This window comes from Dromaius novaehollandiae, chromosome 33 (assembly GCF_036370855.1).
Source record: "Dromaius novaehollandiae isolate bDroNov1 chromosome 33, bDroNov1.hap1, whole genome shotgun sequence".
Lineage (NCBI taxonomy): Eukaryota > Metazoa > Chordata > Aves > Casuariiformes > Dromaiidae > Dromaius > Dromaius novaehollandiae.
The window spans coordinates 1,310,169-1,329,341 of NC_088127.1; the positions used below are offsets into that span (position 1 = coordinate 1,310,169).

Below are 19,173 nucleotides of genomic sequence, written 5' to 3' on the forward strand. Positions count from 1 at the left end.
CGCGGGGAACTGGCCGGCACAGAGCAAGTCCGAGCTCCTCCTGGAAGAGGGGGACGGGTCAGCGTCCCGAGCGGGCGGCGGGCGCAGGCTGCGGCCCCGGCGCGGGGCAGCACGTACCTGAGGTCCGCGGGGGTCTGGGCGCCGCTCCCAGGGGCGAGGGGGAAGGTCGGCAGGGAGCGGCGCTGGCGCCAGAGGTAGCCGGGGGGCAGGTCCTGGGGCAGGTCAGCATCCAGGCGCTCCAGGGGCAGGGCCATCTCTGGGGCGGGGGGACAAAGGCACCGTGAGCCCCCACCCCCGCGCCCTGTGCTACGTCTCGGTGTCGAGCTTTGGGAGCCCCTTTCTGCTCCACGGACGCCTTTGGGCATCCCCAGGGCAGCAGAGCCCCAGCAGCTGGATTTTGGGGTGCAGAGACCAGCCATAATTCATCTCAAATCCAGGTGGGATCAGAGCCCCCTGGAGACAGCTGAGCCCAGGGGCCGGCAGCTCCCCCAGGCTGGGTGGAGAGGGCCCTCTGCCCTCATCACCCTCCCCAGCACGGGCCAGCAAGAACCAGCGGGACGTTAGCGGGGTCCATCCCCATTTCCAGGGGCAATCCTCCCTCCTCCAAGCACCTCGCGCCCTACCGCTCCGGATCCGGCTCAGCTCCGGGCCCAGCAGCTTCCCGTCCATGCTCAGCAGGATGTACTTCTCCACGCGGAGCTCCGGGCTCAGCTGGTCCACCGTCCGCCGGCTGGGCCGCTCCCGCGCCTCGGTCCGCACGTCGTGCACCGCGCTCATCTTCCAGCTGCGGGAGGGAGGGACAAGACAGGGTCCATCGCGTCGCCGGTCCCCTCGGCCCGAGCCATCCCTGCCGGCCCCGCAAGGAGGTCCGCGTGGTGTCAGAGGGGATGCGGCCCCATTCCTGGGGGAGACGCCACCATCCTGGCCGCCCGCGGGTTCCCGAGCTCTGAAACCCGGTCGCAGGCGCATCCCAGGCCGGACGGGGCAGCGGGCATCCCCCTGAGCCCAGCAAGGCCACCCCCGCCGCCAGCTTTCCGCTGCATCAGGCGGGCTGGGAAGGGACGCCACGAATCCCAGACGCGTCTCGGCTATCTATCCTAGCCGTGAGGAATTAGCCGCAACGGGGGAAACCAGAACTCCCCGGAGAACCATTCCTCCCAGCTCCATTTCGTACGCCGCGAGCCGGGCTCGTCCCCAAACCACGAGGCCTCTGTCCCGGGGCTGGGAAGGGCACCGCGTCCCCGGCGCCGGCCCGGCTGCCCCCGCGAGGCTCTGCTCCCGCCGGAGAGGTCAGGCAGCCTCGCTGAAACTGCACCATCATCCCTGCGCTGCGGGGAAATCGGAGCCGCTCGAGCTCAGCACGTATCGCTTATAGCCCTGGCAGCGCCGAGCCCCCGCCCAGCCGGGCGGCCGCGGGCTCCTCCGGCAGCAGCCCCTGTCCCGGCCGTTCGCAGCACCGGTGGGATCAGTCCTCGGTCCGGTCTCGCCCCGGGCAGAGCCGGTGCCGGCGGGTCCAGGGCGCCCTGGGAGGCCGCCGTCCCTCGCGAGCCGAGGTCGGACCCGAGGCACCAGGCGAGCCGGCCGCCGCTGCCCGCTCCCTCCCGCGTGGGGCTGGACGGTCGCAGCGGGCCGGAGACGGGGGAGATTTCTTTCCCCGCTCACCTGAGGAGCCCGTTTGTGCTCCACGGAAGCGGGTGGTTCGAACCCGCTCGCGTTACCATAATCTGGGCTCGGCCATTTCGCTTGGACACAAGAGAGCTGCCCCGCCGGAGCAGGACCGCTCCGTTCCGAGAGGAGGAGAGGAGAGAGGCAACGAAGCAGGAGAGACAGGTCGCATTTGTTGGCACCGCGTTCTGCAGATGCACCAAGCCACAAGCACAGCTTTTCCGTCCCCAGCGATGAGGAGGGAGGGGCAGCGAGGGAGGCTGCAGACGGAGATGCCAGCAGCTGCTCGCCGTTTCCCCTTCCTCTCCTCTCTCTGGGAAAACCTAATTAAATCCCTTGCTGCATTAAGCAAGCCTGCTACCAGATTTCCAGCGACAGATTTCTGAGAAAACCCTTGCCTTATTTCTGGAGGAAGAGCAGATGGAGGGGCACTCGGATCAGCCGTGAGCAGGCCAGACCGCTCCAGGCTCTGCTCACAGAGGTGACACAGCTCTGGGAGAGATTTGTTCTGCGAGAGCCTGCGAGCCCAGAGGAGGGAAAGCTGGAGCTCGATCCAAGCCAGGTTGCCGCACGTCTCAGGTTCTCTCAGCGCTCATCCTCGTTCCAGCTAGTTAATGCTCGAAACAAGCTCATCACACGGCTGCACGGCCCCCCGGGAGGGCCGGGATCAGCTGCCGGCTGCCCCGACACGAGCATCGGCAGGACATCGGCACGGCCGCGCTGCCGCCAGCCTGCCCGGGGCTGTGGGGGGGCTCCGGGGCCGCATCCCCGCGGCAGGGCCGGGCTTTCCGCCGCTGCAGCATCCCTCCACACCCGGAGCTTCCCGCAGGAGCGGGCTCGGGTGCAGCCGATGTCTTGGTGCACATCAGGTCTGTGCCCAGCCCCAGCAAGAGTCCCCACCTGCACCCCATTAGCTGGGAAGGAGGAAGGGTTGTTTGGATCATTTCCAAAGGCTTTTTCTGTTTGTTTTTAAAGTAAACGACTCTTATTCATAACAGGATGCTCCTGCTATACAAACCACTTCAGAGGCAAGACCGACGGCTGTCGAAATCGAGAGCACAAGGGAGAAGCTTCCTCTAAGCCCCTTGGATCTCAGCTCCGTGCGCTGGGGAAAAAGCTCTCGTTCCCTCTTACCATCAGGCATTTAACCAAGGTCCCCCACCTCCAAAAGCAGTCTGATTTAGAAACCTCACCATCAGGCGTTTAACCGAGGTCCCCCACCTCCAAAGGCGGTCCGATTTGGGAGGGCAGAGCCCCCCCAGCAGCCTCAACACGCTCCCTGCCAGGCTCCTCTGTAAAGGAGCTACAGCAGTTTCAGGAGTGCTGAACCAGACTCCTTTCCGAGGAATGTTACCTATTTTAGACCGACCAGTTTCCACACGCCAACCCGGTACATGTTCCTCTTTCACACTAAAAGCTATTTACAGGAGAAACAACATTCTGCAAGTCCAGAGAAACAGGAACAGCAATTTATACCAAAGCAGGGACTGCTCCCACAGCCCAGGCTCCCCACACACCTCCTTGCAGCTGGTTGCTGGGGCTGCTCCTCCTCTTATACCCATGCTGCCCTCGGACGACCTGATGGGGGGCACCTGGCCTTAAAATCCCCCCCCAGGGACCCAACCCAAGTGTCTGGCTGTTGATGTGTAATGAGATGGGGAATCCCTTTAAACTGGTACCTACTCTGGGTGCTTGGGGCTAGACAGCCTGTCAGGCCAGGTCATTTCTGGTGTGAAGCCCTGGACGGGGTGTGCTCAGAGCAAGGGCAGAGCTCACACTGTGTTATGCCAGGGGAAACTGAGGCCGGGCAAGGCAGTGACTTCCCCTGCAAGGCCACCCCGTTCTCACTGGGACCGGTGATGGGGGACCCAGAGGGACGGCCAAGGGCCAGCAGCTCACTCAGGCCCCGGGGAGCTGCGACTGAGGCCAGGGCAGCAGTGAAAGCCGGTCTCAGCCGTGGGCTCGTGAGGGGGGCAGGCAGGTCTCTGCAGCCGGGGAGACCCAAACATGCAGGGACCGGCTCTGCCGGGGACACCCTGCTCCCAGGTTGCTGCTGCCATGTGGATGCCTTGAGAGGGGTTGTCCCAGCGCACCGGGGGGGGGGGGGTGCGAAGGCACATTGGGGGGAGCATGGAAGGCTGCAGGGAACAGGGAGAGGCTAGAAACCAGGGGGCAGAGGAAGGGGGTCTCCCTCAGGGATATGGTGCTGGGCAGGGGATGAGGATGGGGCTCTCCCCAGGGGCCATGGGGCAGGGGGGTGAGGAGGGGGCTCTCTCTGGGGGACATGGGGGGATCCCCTTGAGGGATCTGGGGGATCTGGGGATGGTGGTGAGGAGGGGTCTCTCCCTGGGGGGCACTGGGGGTCCCCTTGAGGGATATGAGGGATCTGGAGAGGGAGGTGAGGAGGGGGCTCTCCCTGGGGGATTGCCTTGAGGGATATGGGGGATCTGGGCAGGGGGTGAGGAGGGGGCTCTCCCCAGGGACCATGGGGGGGCCTCCTTGAGGGATATGGGCGATCTGGGCAGGATGGCGAGGAGGGGTCTGTCCCCGGGGGATATGGGGGGAGAGGGCAGGGGCATGAGGAGGGGGCTCTCCCCAGCAATATGGGGCCAGGCAGGGGGCTGAGGAGGGGCTCTACCCGGAGGATGTAGTGGTACAGGGCAGACAGCTACGGGGGGGCTCTCCCCAGAGGCCATAGGGCCAGGCAGGGGGTGAGGCCCCCCCCCCCCCCCGCCATGGAGGCCTAGCGCCGAGGCTGACGCCTCAACATGGCGGGCGCGTTGCCCCTGGCTACGGCGGCTTCCGGCCGGGCGGCGCGGGCCGGCGGCGCGGCCGGAAGCGCGGGTCACGTGGCGCGGCGGAAGATGGCGGCGCCCGCGGGCGGCGGGCCGGGGCCGGCGCCGCTGCTGCGGGTGGCGGCGGAGTGCGCGCGGAGCCGGGCGCGGGCCGGGGAGCTGCGGCTGCCGCACGGCGCCGTGCCCTGCCCCGTCTTCATGCCCGTGGGCACCCGCGGCACCGCCAAGGGCGTCACGGCGGCGCAGCTGGCCGCGCTCGGCTGCCGCATCTGCCTCGGCAACACCTACCACCTGGGCACGCGGCCGGTGAGCGGGCACGCCCCGCCCCCGGGAGCCCCGCCCCTACGGACCCCGCCCCAGAGAGCCCCGCCCCTACGGACCCCGCCCCAGAGAGCTCCGCCCCCGGGAGCCCCACCCTGGGGGAGCCCCGCCCCCGGGGACCACACCCCTGGGAGCCCCACCCCCAGGGACCCTGCCCCGGGAAGCCCCGCCCCCAAGGGCCACGCCCCAGGGAACTCCGCCCCCATGGACCCCACCCCAGAGAGCTCTGCCCGCGTGGGCCCCACCCTGGGGGAGCCCCACCCACATGGACCCCGCCCTGGGGGAGCCCCGTCCCCACGGACCCCGCCCTGGGGAGCCCCCCCCCAGGGACCCCACCCTGGGAGAGTCCCGCCCCAAAGGACCCTGCCCCGGGGAGGCCCACCCCCATGGACCCCACCCTGGGAAGCTCCACCCCCATAGACCCCACCCCGGGGGAGCCCCGCCCACATGGACCCCCCCAATAATCCCATGCCCAGCCCTTGGGGGGGGGGTGTGCCCTATGGCCCCACCCTGGGGGAGCCCCGCCCCCCATAGCCCCACCCCCAGCGCTGTAAGGACCCAACCCCACCCCCCCACAGAGGCCCCACCCCATGGCCCCGCCCCCAGCCCCAGGAGGCCCCGCCCCCATGACCCCTCCCCAAGGGACCCGCCCCCATAGCCCCCCATGCACTCAGGGAGGGGCCTGGGATAGCCCCGCCCCTGGAATGACCACACCCACCTCCCGGGTAGCCCCGCCCCCTGCCCCCCATCCCCGGGCACCCATGCCGTGGGGGGGGGGGGCAGAGCGCCCCGTCCCCCCTCCCCCCCCACTGCGACCTGGGGGGCTCTGACGCGGCGGCGGTGACGGCAGGGCCCCGAGCTGGTGCAGCGCGCGGGCGGCCTCCACGGCTTCATGGACTGGCCCCACAACCTGCTCACGGTGAGGGCAGCCCCCCGCCCGGACCCCCAGCCAAACCGGGACCCCTGTCTGCGCCGGGACCCCCCACCTAAACCGGGACCCCCGCCCAAACTGGGACCCCTGTCTGCGCCGGGACCCCCCACCTAAACCGGTATCCCTGCCCAAACTGGGACCCCTGCCTGCGCTGGGACCTCTGCCCGAACCGGGACCCCGCCCAAACCGGGACCCCTGCCTGCGCCGGGACCCCACCTAAACCGGGACCCCCAACCAAACTGGGACCCCTGTCTGCGCCGGGACCCCCCACCTAAACTGGGACCCCCACCTAAACCGGGACCCCCAACCAAACTGGGACCCCTGCCTGCGCCGGGACCCCCAACCAAACCGGGACCCCTGCCTGCGCCGGGACCTCTGCCCGAACCGGGACCCCCAACCAGACTGGGACCCCTGCCTGCGCCGGGACCTCTGCCCAAACCAGGACCCCCGCCCAAACTGGGACCCCTGCCTGCGCCGGGACCCCACCTAAACCGGGACTCCCAACCAAACTGGGACCCCTGCCTGCGCCGGGACCCCCCACCTAAACCGGGACCCCCGCCCAAACCGGGACCCCTGCCTGCACCGGGACCCCCCACCTAAACCGGGACCTCCGCCCAAACTGGGACCCTCCAACCAAACTGAGACCCCCACCCAAACCGGGACCCCTGCCTGCGCCGGGACCGCCACCCAAACCGGGACCCCTCGCCCAAACCAGACCCCATGCTGGGACCCCCACCCCACACTGGACCCCCTGTCGGGACCCCCACCCACACCAAGACCCAGACCCCCACCCTGGACCCCTGTGCTGGGACCCAGACCCCACACCAGGCCCCCAGCCTGGACCCCTGCGTCGGACCCCCACACCGGACCCCCGCTCTGGACCCACATCCGGAGACCCCAGGCCTCCCACGCGCGGGGTCCCCTGGCCCCACGCAGCTCGGGGGGGCTCAGGGCTCCCGCCAGCCACCCCCACCCCACCCCGGCCCCCCCGCTCCCCAGGACAGCGGCGGCTTCCAGATGGTTTCGCTGTCGGCGCTGTCGGAGGTGACGGAGGAGGGCGTCCACTTCCGCTCGCCCTACGGCGGGGAGGAGATCCTGCTCAGCCCGGAGAAGTCCATCGAGATCCAGAACGCCCTGGGTGAGCGGGGGGCCGTGGGGCAGCCGTGGGGCGGCCGTGGGGCGGCTGTGGGGCGCCCGGCGCGGGGCCAGACCCCCTCACCGCCCCCTCGCACCCCGCCAGGCGCCGACATCATGATGCAGCTGGACGACGTGGTCAGCAGCACCACGACGGGGCCCCGCGTGGAGGAGGCCATGCACAGGTCGGTGGCTCCCCCCCGGCCCGGCTCCCCCCCCCGGCTCCCCCCGCCCGCCGCGGGGCCCTGACGGGCGCCGCCGGCCTCTGCCGCAGGTCCGTGCGCTGGCTCGACCGCTGCATCGCCGCCAACCGGCACCCGGAGCGGCAGCATCTCTTCGCCATCATCCAGGGCGGCCTGGACCCGGCCTTGCGCACCAAGTGCCTGGAAGGTAGCGGCGCCCTCCCGCTCCCCGTCTCCCTCCCGCTCCCCGTCTCCCTCCCGCTCCCCATCTTCATCCACTTCCAAATCTTCCTGCTCCACGTCTTAATCCTGTTCCCCATTGTCCTCCTGCTCCCCATCATCCTCCCATTCCATCTTTCATTCCCCATCTTCCTCCCATTCCATCTTCCTCCCATTCCGTCTTCCATTCCCCATCTTCCTCCTGTTCCCTGTCTTCCTCCCATTCCATCTTCCATTCCCCATCTTTCTCCCATCCCCATCTTCCTCCCATTCCCTATCTCCCTCCTGTTCCCCGTCTCCCTCCCGTTGTCCATCTCCCGTTGCCCGTCTCCCTCCCGTTGCCCGTCTCCCTCCCGTTGCCCGTCTCCCGTTGCCCATCTCCCTCCCGTTGTCCATCTCCCGTTGCCCGTCTCCCGTTGCCCGTCTCCCTCCCGTTGTCCATCTCCCGTTCCCCGTCTCCCGTTGCCCGTCTCCCGTTGCCCGTCTCCGTGCCGTGGCAGCGGCCGAGACGCGGGGTGCTGCCCGGCCGCCTCCGCCGCAGAGATGACGCGGCGGGAGGTGCCCGGCTTCGCCATCGGCGGCCTGAGCGGCGGCGAGGAGAAGGGGCAGTTCTGGCGCGTGGTGAAGCTCAGCGCCGAGCGGCTGCCGCGGGACAAGCCCCGCTACCTCATGGGCGTGGGGTAGGCTTCCGCGCCCCCGGAGCCGGGGGGACGGCCGGCGGCGCTGCCGGGAGCCGGGGCGTGGGGAGCTGCGGGATGTGGGGAGCTGCGGAATGCTGGATGCCCTGGGATGTGGGGAGCTGCGGGATGTGGGGAGCTGGGGGATGTGGGGGAGCTGGGGAGTGTGGGATGCCCTGGGATGTGGGGAGCTGGGGGATGTGGGGAGCTGCGGGATGTGGGGAGCTGCGGAATGCTGGATGCCCTGGGATGTGGGGAGCTGCGGGATGTGGGGAGCTGGGGGATGTGGGGGAGCTGGGGAGTGTGGGATGCCCTGGGATGTGGGGGAGCTGTGGAATGTGGGATGCCCTGGGATGTGGGGAGCTGGGGGATGTGGGGAGCTGCAGGATGCAGGGAACTGGGGGATGCGGGGAGCTGGGGGATGTGGGGGAGCTGCGGAATGCTGGATGCCCTGGGATGTGGGGAGCTGCGGGATGTGGGGAGCTGGGGGATGTGGGGGAGCTGGGGAGTGTGGGATGCCCTGGGATGTGGGGAGCTGGGGGATGTGGGGAGCTGCGGGATGTGGGGGAGCTGCGGAATGTGGGATGCCCTGGGATGTGGGGGAGCTGCGGGATGTGGGATGCCCTGGGATGCGGGGAGCTGGGGGATGTGGGGAGCTGCAGGATGCAGGGAGCTGGGGGATGTGGGGAGCTGCGGGATGCGGGGAGCTGGGGGATGCGGGGAGCTGGGGGATGCGGGGAGCTGGGGGATGTGGGGAGCTGCGGGATGCAGGGAACTGGGGGATGCGGGGAGCTGGGGGATGTGGGGAGCTGGGGGATGCAGGGAGCTGCAGGATGTGGGGAGCTGTGGGATGCAGGATGCCCCGGGATGCGGGGAGCTGGGGGATGCGGGGAGCTGGGGGATGTGGGGAGCTGCGGGATGTGGGGAGCTGGGGGATGTGGGGAGCTGGGGGATGTGGGGAGCTGCGGGATGCAGGGAGCTGGGGGATGCGGGGAGCTGGGGGATGTGGGGAGCTGGGGGATGCAGGGAGCTGCAGGATGTGGGGAGCTGCGGGATGCGGGATGCCCCGGGATGCGGGGAGCTGGGGGATGTGGGTGCTGCGGGACGCCCCAGGAGGCAGGGAGCTGGGGGATGTGCGGAACCCCGGCATATGGGGAGCTGGGCGACACAGGGAGCCCCGGGATGTGGGGAGCCAGGGAAACTGGGGAGCTGGGGGATGCGGGCTGCCCTGGGAGGCAGGGGGGAAGCGGGGGGTGGGAATCACGGTGCCGGGGGCTGCCCGGCTCCTCCCGCCCGGCTCATCCCAGCTACGCCACCGACCTGGTGGTCTGCGTCGCCCTGGGCTGCGACATGTTCGACTGCGTCTTCCCCACGCGGACGGCGGTGAGCGGCGGCGCGGGGCCGGGGGGGGCCGGGGGGGCCGGGGGGGGGGTGCAGCCCCTCACCCCGCCGCCGGCCCCCGCAGCGCTTCGGCTCGGCCCTGGTGCCCTGGGGCTCGCTGCAGCTGAAGAACAAGCAGTTCGCCAAGGATTTCCGGCCCATCGACGAGGCCTGCGGGTGCCCGACGTGCCGGGGGTGCGTGCCGGGGGCGGCGGGGGCGGCGGGGGGGGCCGGGCCGCGGCTCTGACCCCCCCGCCCCGGCGCGGGCTCTCTCCCGGCGCAGGTACAGCCGCGCGTACCTGCACGCGCTGCTGCGCAGCGACACGGCCGCGCTGCACCACCTCACCGTGCACAACATCGCCTACCAGGTGAGCCGGGGCGCCGGGGGGGCCGGGGCGCCGGGGGGGCCGCCGCTGACCCCCCCGCCGTGCCCGCAGCTCAACCTGATGCGCGCCGTGCGGGAGAGCATCCTGGCGCAGCGCTTCCCCCGGTTCGTCCGGGACTTCATGCGCACCATGTACGGCTCCCGGGAGCGGTACCCGGCCTGGGCCGTCGAGGCGCTGGCCTCCGTCGGCATCCCGCTGGACTGACGCCGCGCCGGAGCCGCGCCGGGGCCGCGCCGGGGCCGCGGGACACCCGGCCTGGATGTGCCCCCCCCGCCCCGGGCGGTTCCCTCCTTTCTCCACATATATTTTTGTACCGGATCCCTGGATTTTGGTGCCTGGCTCTGTTCCCAAGCGAGCGGCGGCTCCTCCCGCTCCTCCGTGGCTCCCGCCAAAGCCTCCCGGAGGGGCCGCGGGTGGGGGGCGCCGGGGAGGGCACCTGCGGGATGGGGGGGGGATGGGGGGGGGCAGCTCCGGGTCCTGGCGTTTCCCGGGAGCATCCGTGGGGTCTGTGCCCCCCCCCAAAACCGCAGGGCGGGGGGGGAGGTGACAGCGGGGGCGCAAGGGGGTGCAGGGGCGGGTGGGGGGCGAGGAGGTGCAAGGGGGGGTGCAGGGGCAGGTGGGGGGGTGCAAGGGGGACAGAAGGGGGGGCAAAGGACGGGTGGGGGGTGCAAAGGGAGTGCAGAGTGGGGCGAGGAGGTGCAAGGGGGTGCAAAGGGGTGCATGGGGGGGGGAGGTGCAGAAGGGGGTGCAATACGGGGCGGGGGGGAATGCAAGGGTCCCTCTGTACCGGGTAGCACAGACTGGGCCTGGCCGAGGCAAGGCTGGGGGGTCCCAGGCGTCCGGGCCCCCCCGGGAGCAGCCCTTCCCCAGCGAACCGCCCTCCGTTCGGGGGGGGGGGGGGGTGGCGTCCCAATTGGGTGCGAAAGAGGGAAAAACCTGCCCGCTGGAGCCCCTCCCTGCGCGGGGAGCCCCCCCCCCCCCCCCCGGACGCCTGGGTCCCCGGGACGCCTGGGCCCGGCGCGGCGCTGTCCGCGGTGCTGAGCTGCCGCCGCCGGCCTGGGGGGGGGGGGGGGGGGGGTTCCCGTCCGCGGGAGCGTCTCGGCGGGGGCACCGGGGTGATGGGGGCCCCGGGATGCGGGAGGGGAGCGGGATGCTCTGGAGAACCGGGCATGCAGGAGGCGATGGGGATGCTGGGGGTGACGGGAGCCCCGGGGATGCTCTGGGGACGCGAGGACGCAGGAGGGGACCCGGGACCTGGGAATGCAGGAGGGGACGGGAATGCTGGGGAGACCTGGGGTGATGGGGGACCTGGGATGCAGGAGAGAACCCGGGACGATGGAGACCTGGGGACGCAGGAGGGGACGCAGGAGGGGACCCCAGGCTCGCGCACGTCCCACCTACCCTGCCGGCTGCCTCTTCCGCTCCTCCCTCGAGCTGCCGCTTCTGCGTCGCCCCGGTGCTGCCGGGGGGCCGGGAGGGACCCGGGGTCCTTGCAGGGTCCCCTCGGCCCCGGGACGAGCCCCCGGCCGGTGTCAGCTCCGTCCCCGGACTCCTGCCCGTCCCGCGCGGCCGCTTCACCCCGCGCTGCTCCGCGGCCGGTGCCGCACGTGATGGGGAGCGGGGGTTTGCACACGCGTGTGCGCAGCAGATGGGCACGCACCAGCACGTGCGATGTCTGTGCACACGCGTGTGCACAGCGCCGGTTCGTGCAGGCCCTGCACATCTTCACACACACGTGTGTGCGAGCACATGCTGCGCACGTGTGGGGCTGCGTGCACACACACGTCTGTGCAAGCCCTGGACACGTCCTGGCACACGTGTGCTGCGTGTGCGCAGCTCCATGTGCATGTGCTGCACACGTGGAGCTGTGTGCACGCCTGGGGCACGTCCCGTGCTTGCACTGTGCCTCGCGCGTGTGCGTGCGTGGGAGCCACAACACGCAGTGTGCACACGCGTGTGCGTGCGTGGGAGGCCCAGGCGGTGCCCGTGTGCGATGAGACCTGCCGGGCCGAGCCGAGCCCGTTTCTCTCAGCGCCTTCCCGCGTCGTCCCCCCACCTCCGCGGGACCCGGCGTCCGGAGCGAGTGGCCGATGACCGGAGGCTCATGGCCTTCCCGGCCGCAGCCTCGGCGACGTCACGGCCCGGAGCCGCCCTCGCAGCACCTCTGCCATGTGGCCTCAGCGCCCTGCTGGGTGCTGGGTGCTGGGTGCTGGGTGCTGGGCCCCGGAGCGCCCCGGCCGGGGGCCCCGAGTGTAAATGGCCCCCGGGCCGGGGGTGGGGGGGCGGAGGGGGCAAGTGGGGCTCAGCTGAGGCTGCTCAGGGCGATCAAGGCCGTTCGTGCCCAACGGGCTCTGGCAGCCCGTCCCCCTTGCACACACATCCCTTCGCACAAGCACCCCCTTGCACACGCATCCCCGTGCACGTGCACCCCCTCGCATACCTGCAACCCTTGCACGTGCCCCTGCACGTGTGTCCCCCTTGCACACGCATCCCTTCGCACAAGCACCCCCTTGCACACGCATCCCTGTGCACGTGCACCCCCTCGCACACCTGCAACCCTTGCACGTGCCCCTGCACGTGTGTCCCCCTCGCACACACGTCCCCTTGCGCACACGTGTCCCCTCACACACCCCTGCTCCGGGCACGCCAGCACAGCCGCCCCAGGCGCGTGCCCGGGGGAGAAGCCGCGTTGGCACTGGCATCACCGAGGAGGAGCGCTCGGCCTTCGTCCCCGCCGCCACGTGTGGTGTCACCCGCTGCCGCGCACAGGCGAGCGGCACCGCGTCCGGACACGGCACCACGGGGATGGGGACGGGGACGGGACCAGGTCTGGGGGCCCGGACACCTGGGCCCTCTCTGGGGGGCTGTAAGGGGGGGTCAGGGACCAGGACACCTGGGTCCTCTCTGGGGGGGGGGACCCAGAGGCTCAGACCCCTGATTCCTCTCCGGGGGGGGGGGGGGGCGCCTGGGTCCTTTATTGGGGGGGGGAGGACTCGGACTCCTGGGTCCTTTATGGGGGTGGGGGAGGACTCGGACTCCTGGGTCCTTTATTGGGGGGGGGAGGGGACTCGGACGCCTGGGTCCTCTCGGGGGGGGGGGGGGGGACACGCCTGGCCCCGGGGCTGTCGGCGGCAGGGGCTGGGCAGGGCCGGGCCGGGCCGTGCGTCAGTCGGGCCGGGCCGGGCCGGGCCGGGCCGGTCCGGGGGGAGGAAGTTTGTGCAGGGGGTGGGGTCCCCGCGCTGGCGTCAGCGCCGCGGCCACCTCTCCCGCCCCGGCCGCCCGCGCCGCAGAGCCGGGAGCCGCCGCGAGGCGACGGACGGGCGCAGGTGAGCGGCGGCCCCGGGACGGGACGGGACGGGACGGGACGGGACGGGACGGGCAGAGGCGGCTGCTGCAGCCCCGGGAGCCCCCGGGCAGGACGGGCAGGACCGGGCGCTGCGGCCGGGGAGCCCCGGGAGGGACCGGGGAGCTCCGGGACGGGACCGCGCGCTGCACCGCGGCAGCTCCGGACAGGACAGGCAGGGACGGAGCGCTGCAGCCGGGGAGCCCCGGGACGGGATGGGCGCTGCAGCCGGGGAGCCCCGGGACGGGATGGGCGCTGCAGCCGGGGAGCCCCGGGATCCCCCGGGCAGGACAGGCAGGGACGGAGCGCTGCAGCCCGGGGAGCTCCAGGACGGGACCGGGGAGCCCCGGGACGGGACCGGGCGCTGCAGCCCATGGAGCCCCGGGAGCCCCCGGGCAGGACGGGCAGGGACGGAGCGCTGCACCCGGGGAGCCCCGGGCAGGACCGGGGAGCCCTTAGACGGGCCGGGCGGAGACGGGCGCTGCGCCCCGGGCAGGGCCGGCAGACGCGGCCCCTCGGGGGGGAATTGCTTAATCGGGGCGATTCTCCCCCGCGAGCTCCCCGCTCCGGGCCGGGCGCCCGCGGGAGGCTCCGCTCCGCTCCGCGCGGCTCCTCGGGCGGCTCCGGGCGGGCGGCGGGGCCGTGGCGGGGCCCCGGGCTGCTCCCCGGGCTCCGCGCCCGCTGCTGCCGGTCTCCCCGCGTCCCCGAGCGTGCTCCCGGGGTGCGCGGCATTCCCGTGTCCCGGAGCGTGCTCTCGGGGTGCACGGCACTCCTGTGTCCCGGAGCGTGCTCTCGGGGTGCACGGCATTCCCGTGTCCCGGAGCGTGCTCTCGGGGTGCACAGCATTCCCGTGTCCCGGAGCGTGCTCCCGGGGTGCACGGCATTCCCACATCCCGGAGCGTGCTCCCAGGGTGCACAGCATTCCCGTGTCCCGGAGCGTGCTCTCGGGGTGCACGGCATTCCCACATCCCGGAGCGTGCTCCCAGGGTGCGCAGCATTCCTGTGTCCTGGAGCCTGCTCCCGGGGTGCACAGTATTCCCATAACCCAGAGTGTGCTCCTGGGGTGCACGGCATTCCTGTGTCCCAGAGTGTGCTCCTGGTGTGCACGGTATTCTCACATCCCGGAGCGTGCTCCCGGTGCATGCAGCCTCCCCGCGTCCTGGAGCGTGCTCCCGGTGTGCGAGGCATTCCTGTAGCCTGGAGTGTGCTCCCAGTGTGCGAGGCATTCCTGTAGCCTGGAGTGTGCTCCTGGTGCGTGAGGCCTCCCCACATCCCAGAGCGTGCTCCCGGAGCATGCGGCGTTCCCGCATCCCGGAGCGTGCTCCCGGTGCGTGAGGCCTCCCCACATCCCGGAGCGTGCTCCCGGAGCATGCGGCGTTCCCGCATCCCGGAGCGTGCTCCCGGAGCGCAAGGCCTCCCGCTATCGGCACACCGTGTTTGCGCTGCCCCACCCGCCGCGTCCCAAGGGCTCCGGGCCTTATCGCGCCCGGCGGCACTTATTGACGTGCGGCCCCGGGGCTCTGTGCTGCCCCCGCGGAAAAGGTTCAGGTTCACCCATGCGTGCGGGGACACGGCTGGCTGCGAGGGCTGGGGGAGGGCTGCACTCTCCCCGGCTCCTTGCACGCTCCCCGGCTCCCTGCACGCTCCCTGGCTCCTTGCACACTCCCTGGGCCCTGCACGCTCCCTGGCTCCCTGCACGCTCCCTGGCTCCTTGCACTCTCCCCGGCTCCTTGCACGCTCCCCGGCTCCTTGCACGCTCCCTGGCTCCTTGCACGCTCCCTGGGCCCTGCGCGCTCCCTGGCTCCCCACGCGTTCCCAGGTCTCTGCACACTTCCTGGTCCCTGCACGCTCCTGGATTTCTGCCTGCTTCCTGGCTCCCCACGCGTTCCCAGGTCCCTGCATGCTTCCTGGTCCCTGCACGCTCCTGGATCCCTGCACGCTCCTGGGTCCTGGCATGCTCCTGGTAGCCTGAACAGTCCCCAGCTCCCTGCGTGCTCCCCGTCTCCGCATGCTCCCCAGGTCCCCGGGCGCTCCCGGCTCCCTGCACACTTCCAGATCCCTGCACACTCCTGGATCCCTGCAGGCTCCCCATGCATTCCCAGGTCCCTGTAGGCTCCTAGATCCCTGCACACTTCCAGGTCCCTGCACGCTCCCCGTCCCCGCGTGCTCCCTGGGTGCTCCCGGCTCCCTGGACGCTCCCAGCTCCCCGGGCGCTCCCGGCTCCCTGGATCCCTGCACACTTCCAGGTCCCTGCATGCTCCTGGATCCCTGCACACTTCCAGGTCCCTGCACGCTCCTGGATCCCTGCACGCTCCCCATGCATTCCCAGGTCCCTGCATGCTCCTGGATCCCTGCACACTTCCAGGTCCCTGCACGCTCCCTGTCCCCGCATGCTCCCCAGGTCCCCGGGCGCTCCCGGCTCCCTGGATCCCTGCACACTTCCAGGTCCCTGCATGCTCCTGGATCCCTGCACGCTCCTGGGTCCTGGCATGCTCCTGGTAGCCTGAACAGTCCCCAGCTCCCTGCGTGCTCCCCGTCTCCGCATGCTCCCCAGGTCCCCGGGCGCTCCCGGCTCCCTGCACACTTCCAGATCCCTGCATGCTCCTGGATCCCTGCAGGCTCCCCATGCATTCCCAGGTCCCTGTAGGCTCCTAGATCCCTGCACACTTCCAGGTGCCCGCATGATCCCCGGGTGCTCCCGGCTCCCTGGGCGCTCCCAGCTCCCTGGGCACTCCCGGCTCCCCGGGCGCTCCGCGGCCCCGCGCCGGCCCAGCACCCGCCTCAGGCGTCCCGTCTCCTGCAGGTGGGTCCCGGACGGAGGACGCTGCCCGGCGGAGCCGCCCCCGAGCCCCGCCGCCATGAAGTGCCCGGCCGGCCTGCGAGTGCTGCTGCTGCCCGTCTGCGTCTCGCTGGCGCTGCTGGGGCTGCGGCTGCAGCAGGGCGCCCGGGAGCCCCTGGCCGCGTCGCCGGCCTTCTCCTGGCGGGAGGTGCCGGGGGGCAACGGCACGGCCGGGCCGGCGGCCCCCCGGCACCCGCTGCAGCCCCCCTACCCCTACCCCTACCGCTTCCTGCTCAACGAGCCGCACAAGTGCCGGGACCGGGCGCCCTTCCTGGTGCTGCTGGTGGTGACGGAGCCGCGGGACACGGCCGGGCGGCACGCCGTGCGGCACACCTGGGGCAACGAGAGCGCCGTGGGCGGCGTGGCCGTGCTGCGGCTCTTCCTCACCGGCGTGCACCCGGTGTTCGGGGCGCCGCTGCAGCGGGTGCTGGAGGAGGAGAGCGCCCTGCACCACGACATCCTGCAGCAGGACTTCCTCGACACCTACAACAACCTGACGCTGAAGACGCTGATGGGGCTGGAGTGGGTGAGCAAGCACTGCCCCGACGCCAGCTACGTGGTGAAGGCGGACCACGACGTCTTCCTCAACCTGGACTACCTGGTGCGGCGGCTGCTGCAGCCCCAGCTGCCCCCCAAGCGGGACTTCATGACGGGCTACGTCTACCGCAACACGGGGCCGCTGCGCAACAAGGCCTACAAGTGGTACGTGCCGCCGGAGGTGTACCCCAACGAGACCTACCCGCCCTACTGCGGCGGGCCCGCCTACGTGCTCTCGGGCGACCTGGCGCGCAGGGTCTACGGGGCGGCCCAGGCGCTGCCCCTCATCAACATGGAGGACTCCTTCGTGGGGATCTGCCTGCACGCGCTGGGCGTCCGCGTCACCAGCAGCCCCCGCGGCCTCTTCAACATGTACAAGATCGCCTACGACAAGTGCCGGTTCTCCAGGCTGGTCATGGTGCACCACTACGGCCCCCGGGAGCTGCTCCAGCTCTGGCCCCACTTCCAGGCGCCGGAGCCGACCTGCCCCCCCTAGCAGCGGCGCCGGGGGGCCGCGCCGGCCCCCCGCCCGCCCCGGACTCCGGCCGCCCCCGGCTCCGCCGCGCTCGCTCGGAGCCGCCTCCGAACCTCTCGAGCCTCGGCCGAGCCGCCGCCGCGGCGTGTTCCCGCGAGGGTCCGCGCCGCCCCCGGGACTCGGACTCGCTGCGGGGAACCACGTTTGCTCTTTTTGCATTACCGCGGATGCCCCTTTTTTGCACAGCGTCCGCCGGGTTGGGTGTCAGGACACGTTAAGTTATAGCAGTTTTATTTGTAAATAAAGGGGCCGGGACAGAGCCGGCCCAAGGGAAGCGGCGCCGCCTCGTTTCTCCAGCCCGGGGTCCCGGCTGCTCCGGGGTGGGAAAGGCGCAGGGCGGGATCTGGGGCTTTTCCCCACGGGACTGAAAGGCAGGAGAGCCCGCTGCCCGCGGCTTCGCTGGTCCCGGCGGGCACTCGCAGCAGCTCTGCCTGCAGCGGGAAGGAGCTGCGGGAGGCCCGAAGCGGCAGCAGCGCTCGCGGGTGATGCACTTCGCAACTGTCGCATTTATTCAAAGTACAGCCCCGCGCGGCCGGGCTGGAGGAAATGCACTTGCAAATATGCAAAGCACACGGCGGGAGAATAACGGTGCGACAGAAGTGCCTAATAATAGAGGCGGCAGCTGCTTTCCGGACGCGCCGAGCAGCCCCGGTAGCGTTCGGAGGAGTTAAGAAGAGGCAGCTTTAAAGCCACTTCCAAAAGTGCGAGCGCGAGGGACGCGCGGTCCTTCACCGCAGAAAGCCCCGGCCCCGCGCCCGGCCGGCGCCCGGCCCTCGGCACCCGACACCCGGCTTCGCCCCGGGCCGTCCCGCCCCGGCGCAGGAATGCGGCGGCCCCAGCCGCGGTCGGCATCGCGGGTCTGGCGCGGCGGGTCGCTGCGCAGAGCCGCGGCTCCGGCGCCCGGCCGGCATTTCTGGTATGTTTTCTTGCCCACTTCACCTCTGCTCGCGCAGGTGATTAGAGGCAGCAAGTTCAGCCCTCCCCAACACGTAGCTCCTCAGCGCGGCCCGATGCTGTTGGACGAGGACTTCACACGTGTCTCCCGTGGTGGCACAAGCTTCCCGGCCCTTCCAGCCCCACGAACCGGAAAAACCAAACCAACACGCGGACAAGAACCTGGGCAACAGCGGTGGCAACCGCCGCGTGGAGGCAGGGAAAGGCCGGAGCGGGAACAGAGCCCTTCTGGGGAAACGAAGTTGGTTTCCGCTCGGTTCCTCCAACACCAGTGCCGTCCCAGAGCCTCGCTCATGCCAGGCCCTGCCCGAAGCTAGAACGTGGAAAGGGGCAGCACGAGGCGGCCTGGAGCCAGAGGGAAGGACAAGGCCAGAGGAGCCCCGCTCCTGCTCCCGCAGGGAACGCGATGGGCTCCGACGGGCGCCCGCGGCGAGGCGGCGCTGCCCTCTAACGGCCACCGCTGCGACAGGGCCCGGCACCCACCCAACACCGCGTCCCCTCCGGCTTCGTGCCGCCAGAGGACGTTCGTCTCTGACGTCCGTCACCTTCCTTTCTGACCCAGCCCCGGTCACCTCCTGGAGCGAGTTTCGCTGAACAGAGGGAAGTGAGTTTCTAAGTTTTATCAGTGCCTCCCTGAACGTCATCTTTGGGAAGCAGCTCCTTTCCGGTCTCTCTAGAGCATCCATGAAGGAATAACACCACACCGCCCCGGTCAGGGCCGGGACTAGCTGAAACCCTACAGTCACTGCTGTGTTCTGGAAAGAATCAACCGCCGCTGCTTTATTTTTAGAGACAAGAGAACCCGTCTCCTGCAGTGGAAGTTACCCACCTTGCACCACTGGAAGCCACCTGGATCAGGAAGGTGATCCGTCACCTGCCCATGCGGGGCTCGAAGGCTGCCCCGCTGGCAGCAGGTTTCGCTTTTGGCAAGTCCTCAAGCACGGAGAGCACCGGCAGCGCACGCAGTATTTTGTTCCTTGTGCGACTTCCAAGTCCAGGTGCAAGCGCCTGGAGGAACCGCCTTCGCTGTCCGCAGCACCCGAGCAGATACTGCCCCTTTTGTTCTGCCTGACATAAATCAGTGTCTGAGGGGGGCGGAGAGGGAAGGGAATGCTTCCTGCTCCAGGGGAAGATTCCAAGGAGCACGGGCTCCCTGTTGAGACAGGAAAGGAAGTTTCGAGCCACGCTGTGTTCCTACAGGGGACAACGAGCTCCCTCCACAGCGAGCCGCAAGCTCGGGCCTGTCTCAGCTTCGCAGCGAAAAACCCGGCACAG

At 70.6% G+C, this 19,173-nt stretch overlaps 2 protein-coding genes across 3 annotated transcripts; both read left to right on the top strand.

Moving 5' to 3' along the window:
- The first annotated feature begins 4,499 nt into the window (after nucleotides 1–4,499).
- Nucleotides 4,500–10,016, top strand: QTRT1 (queuine tRNA-ribosyltransferase catalytic subunit 1). The gene is made up of 10 exons (XM_064499255.1): nucleotides 4,500–4,766; nucleotides 5,632–5,700; nucleotides 6,712–6,850; nucleotides 6,953–7,031; nucleotides 7,121–7,236; nucleotides 7,789–7,927; nucleotides 9,232–9,307; nucleotides 9,390–9,499; nucleotides 9,588–9,672; nucleotides 9,742–10,016. Exons 1-10 carry the CDS (start codon nucleotides 4,530–4,532, stop codon nucleotides 9,892–9,894), a joined length of 1,203 nt encoding a protein of 400 aa, XP_064355325.1. The 5' UTR covers nucleotides 4,500–4,529; the 3' UTR covers nucleotides 9,895–10,016.
- Nucleotides 10,017–12,935: 2,919 nt separating this feature from the next.
- LOC112995611 (beta-1,3-galactosyltransferase 2-like) lies at nucleotides 12,936–17,218 on the top strand. Of its 2 annotated transcripts, none has more exons than XM_064499395.1 (2): nucleotides 12,936–13,016; nucleotides 15,837–17,218. In XM_064499395.1, the coding sequence occupies exon 2, from the start codon at nucleotides 15,892–15,894 to the stop codon at nucleotides 16,903–16,905; it is 1,014 nt and encodes a 337-aa protein (XP_064355465.1). In that variant the 5' UTR covers nucleotides 12,936–13,016; nucleotides 15,837–15,891; the 3' UTR covers nucleotides 16,906–17,218. The 2 variants fall into 2 exon arrangements, with proteins under 2 accessions (XP_064355465.1, XP_064355464.1); XM_064499394.1 differs by lacking the exon at nucleotides 12,936–13,016 and adding an exon at nucleotides 13,893–15,279 and having other exon boundaries at nucleotides 15,316–17,218.
- Nucleotides 17,219–19,173: the final 1,955 nt, after the last annotated feature.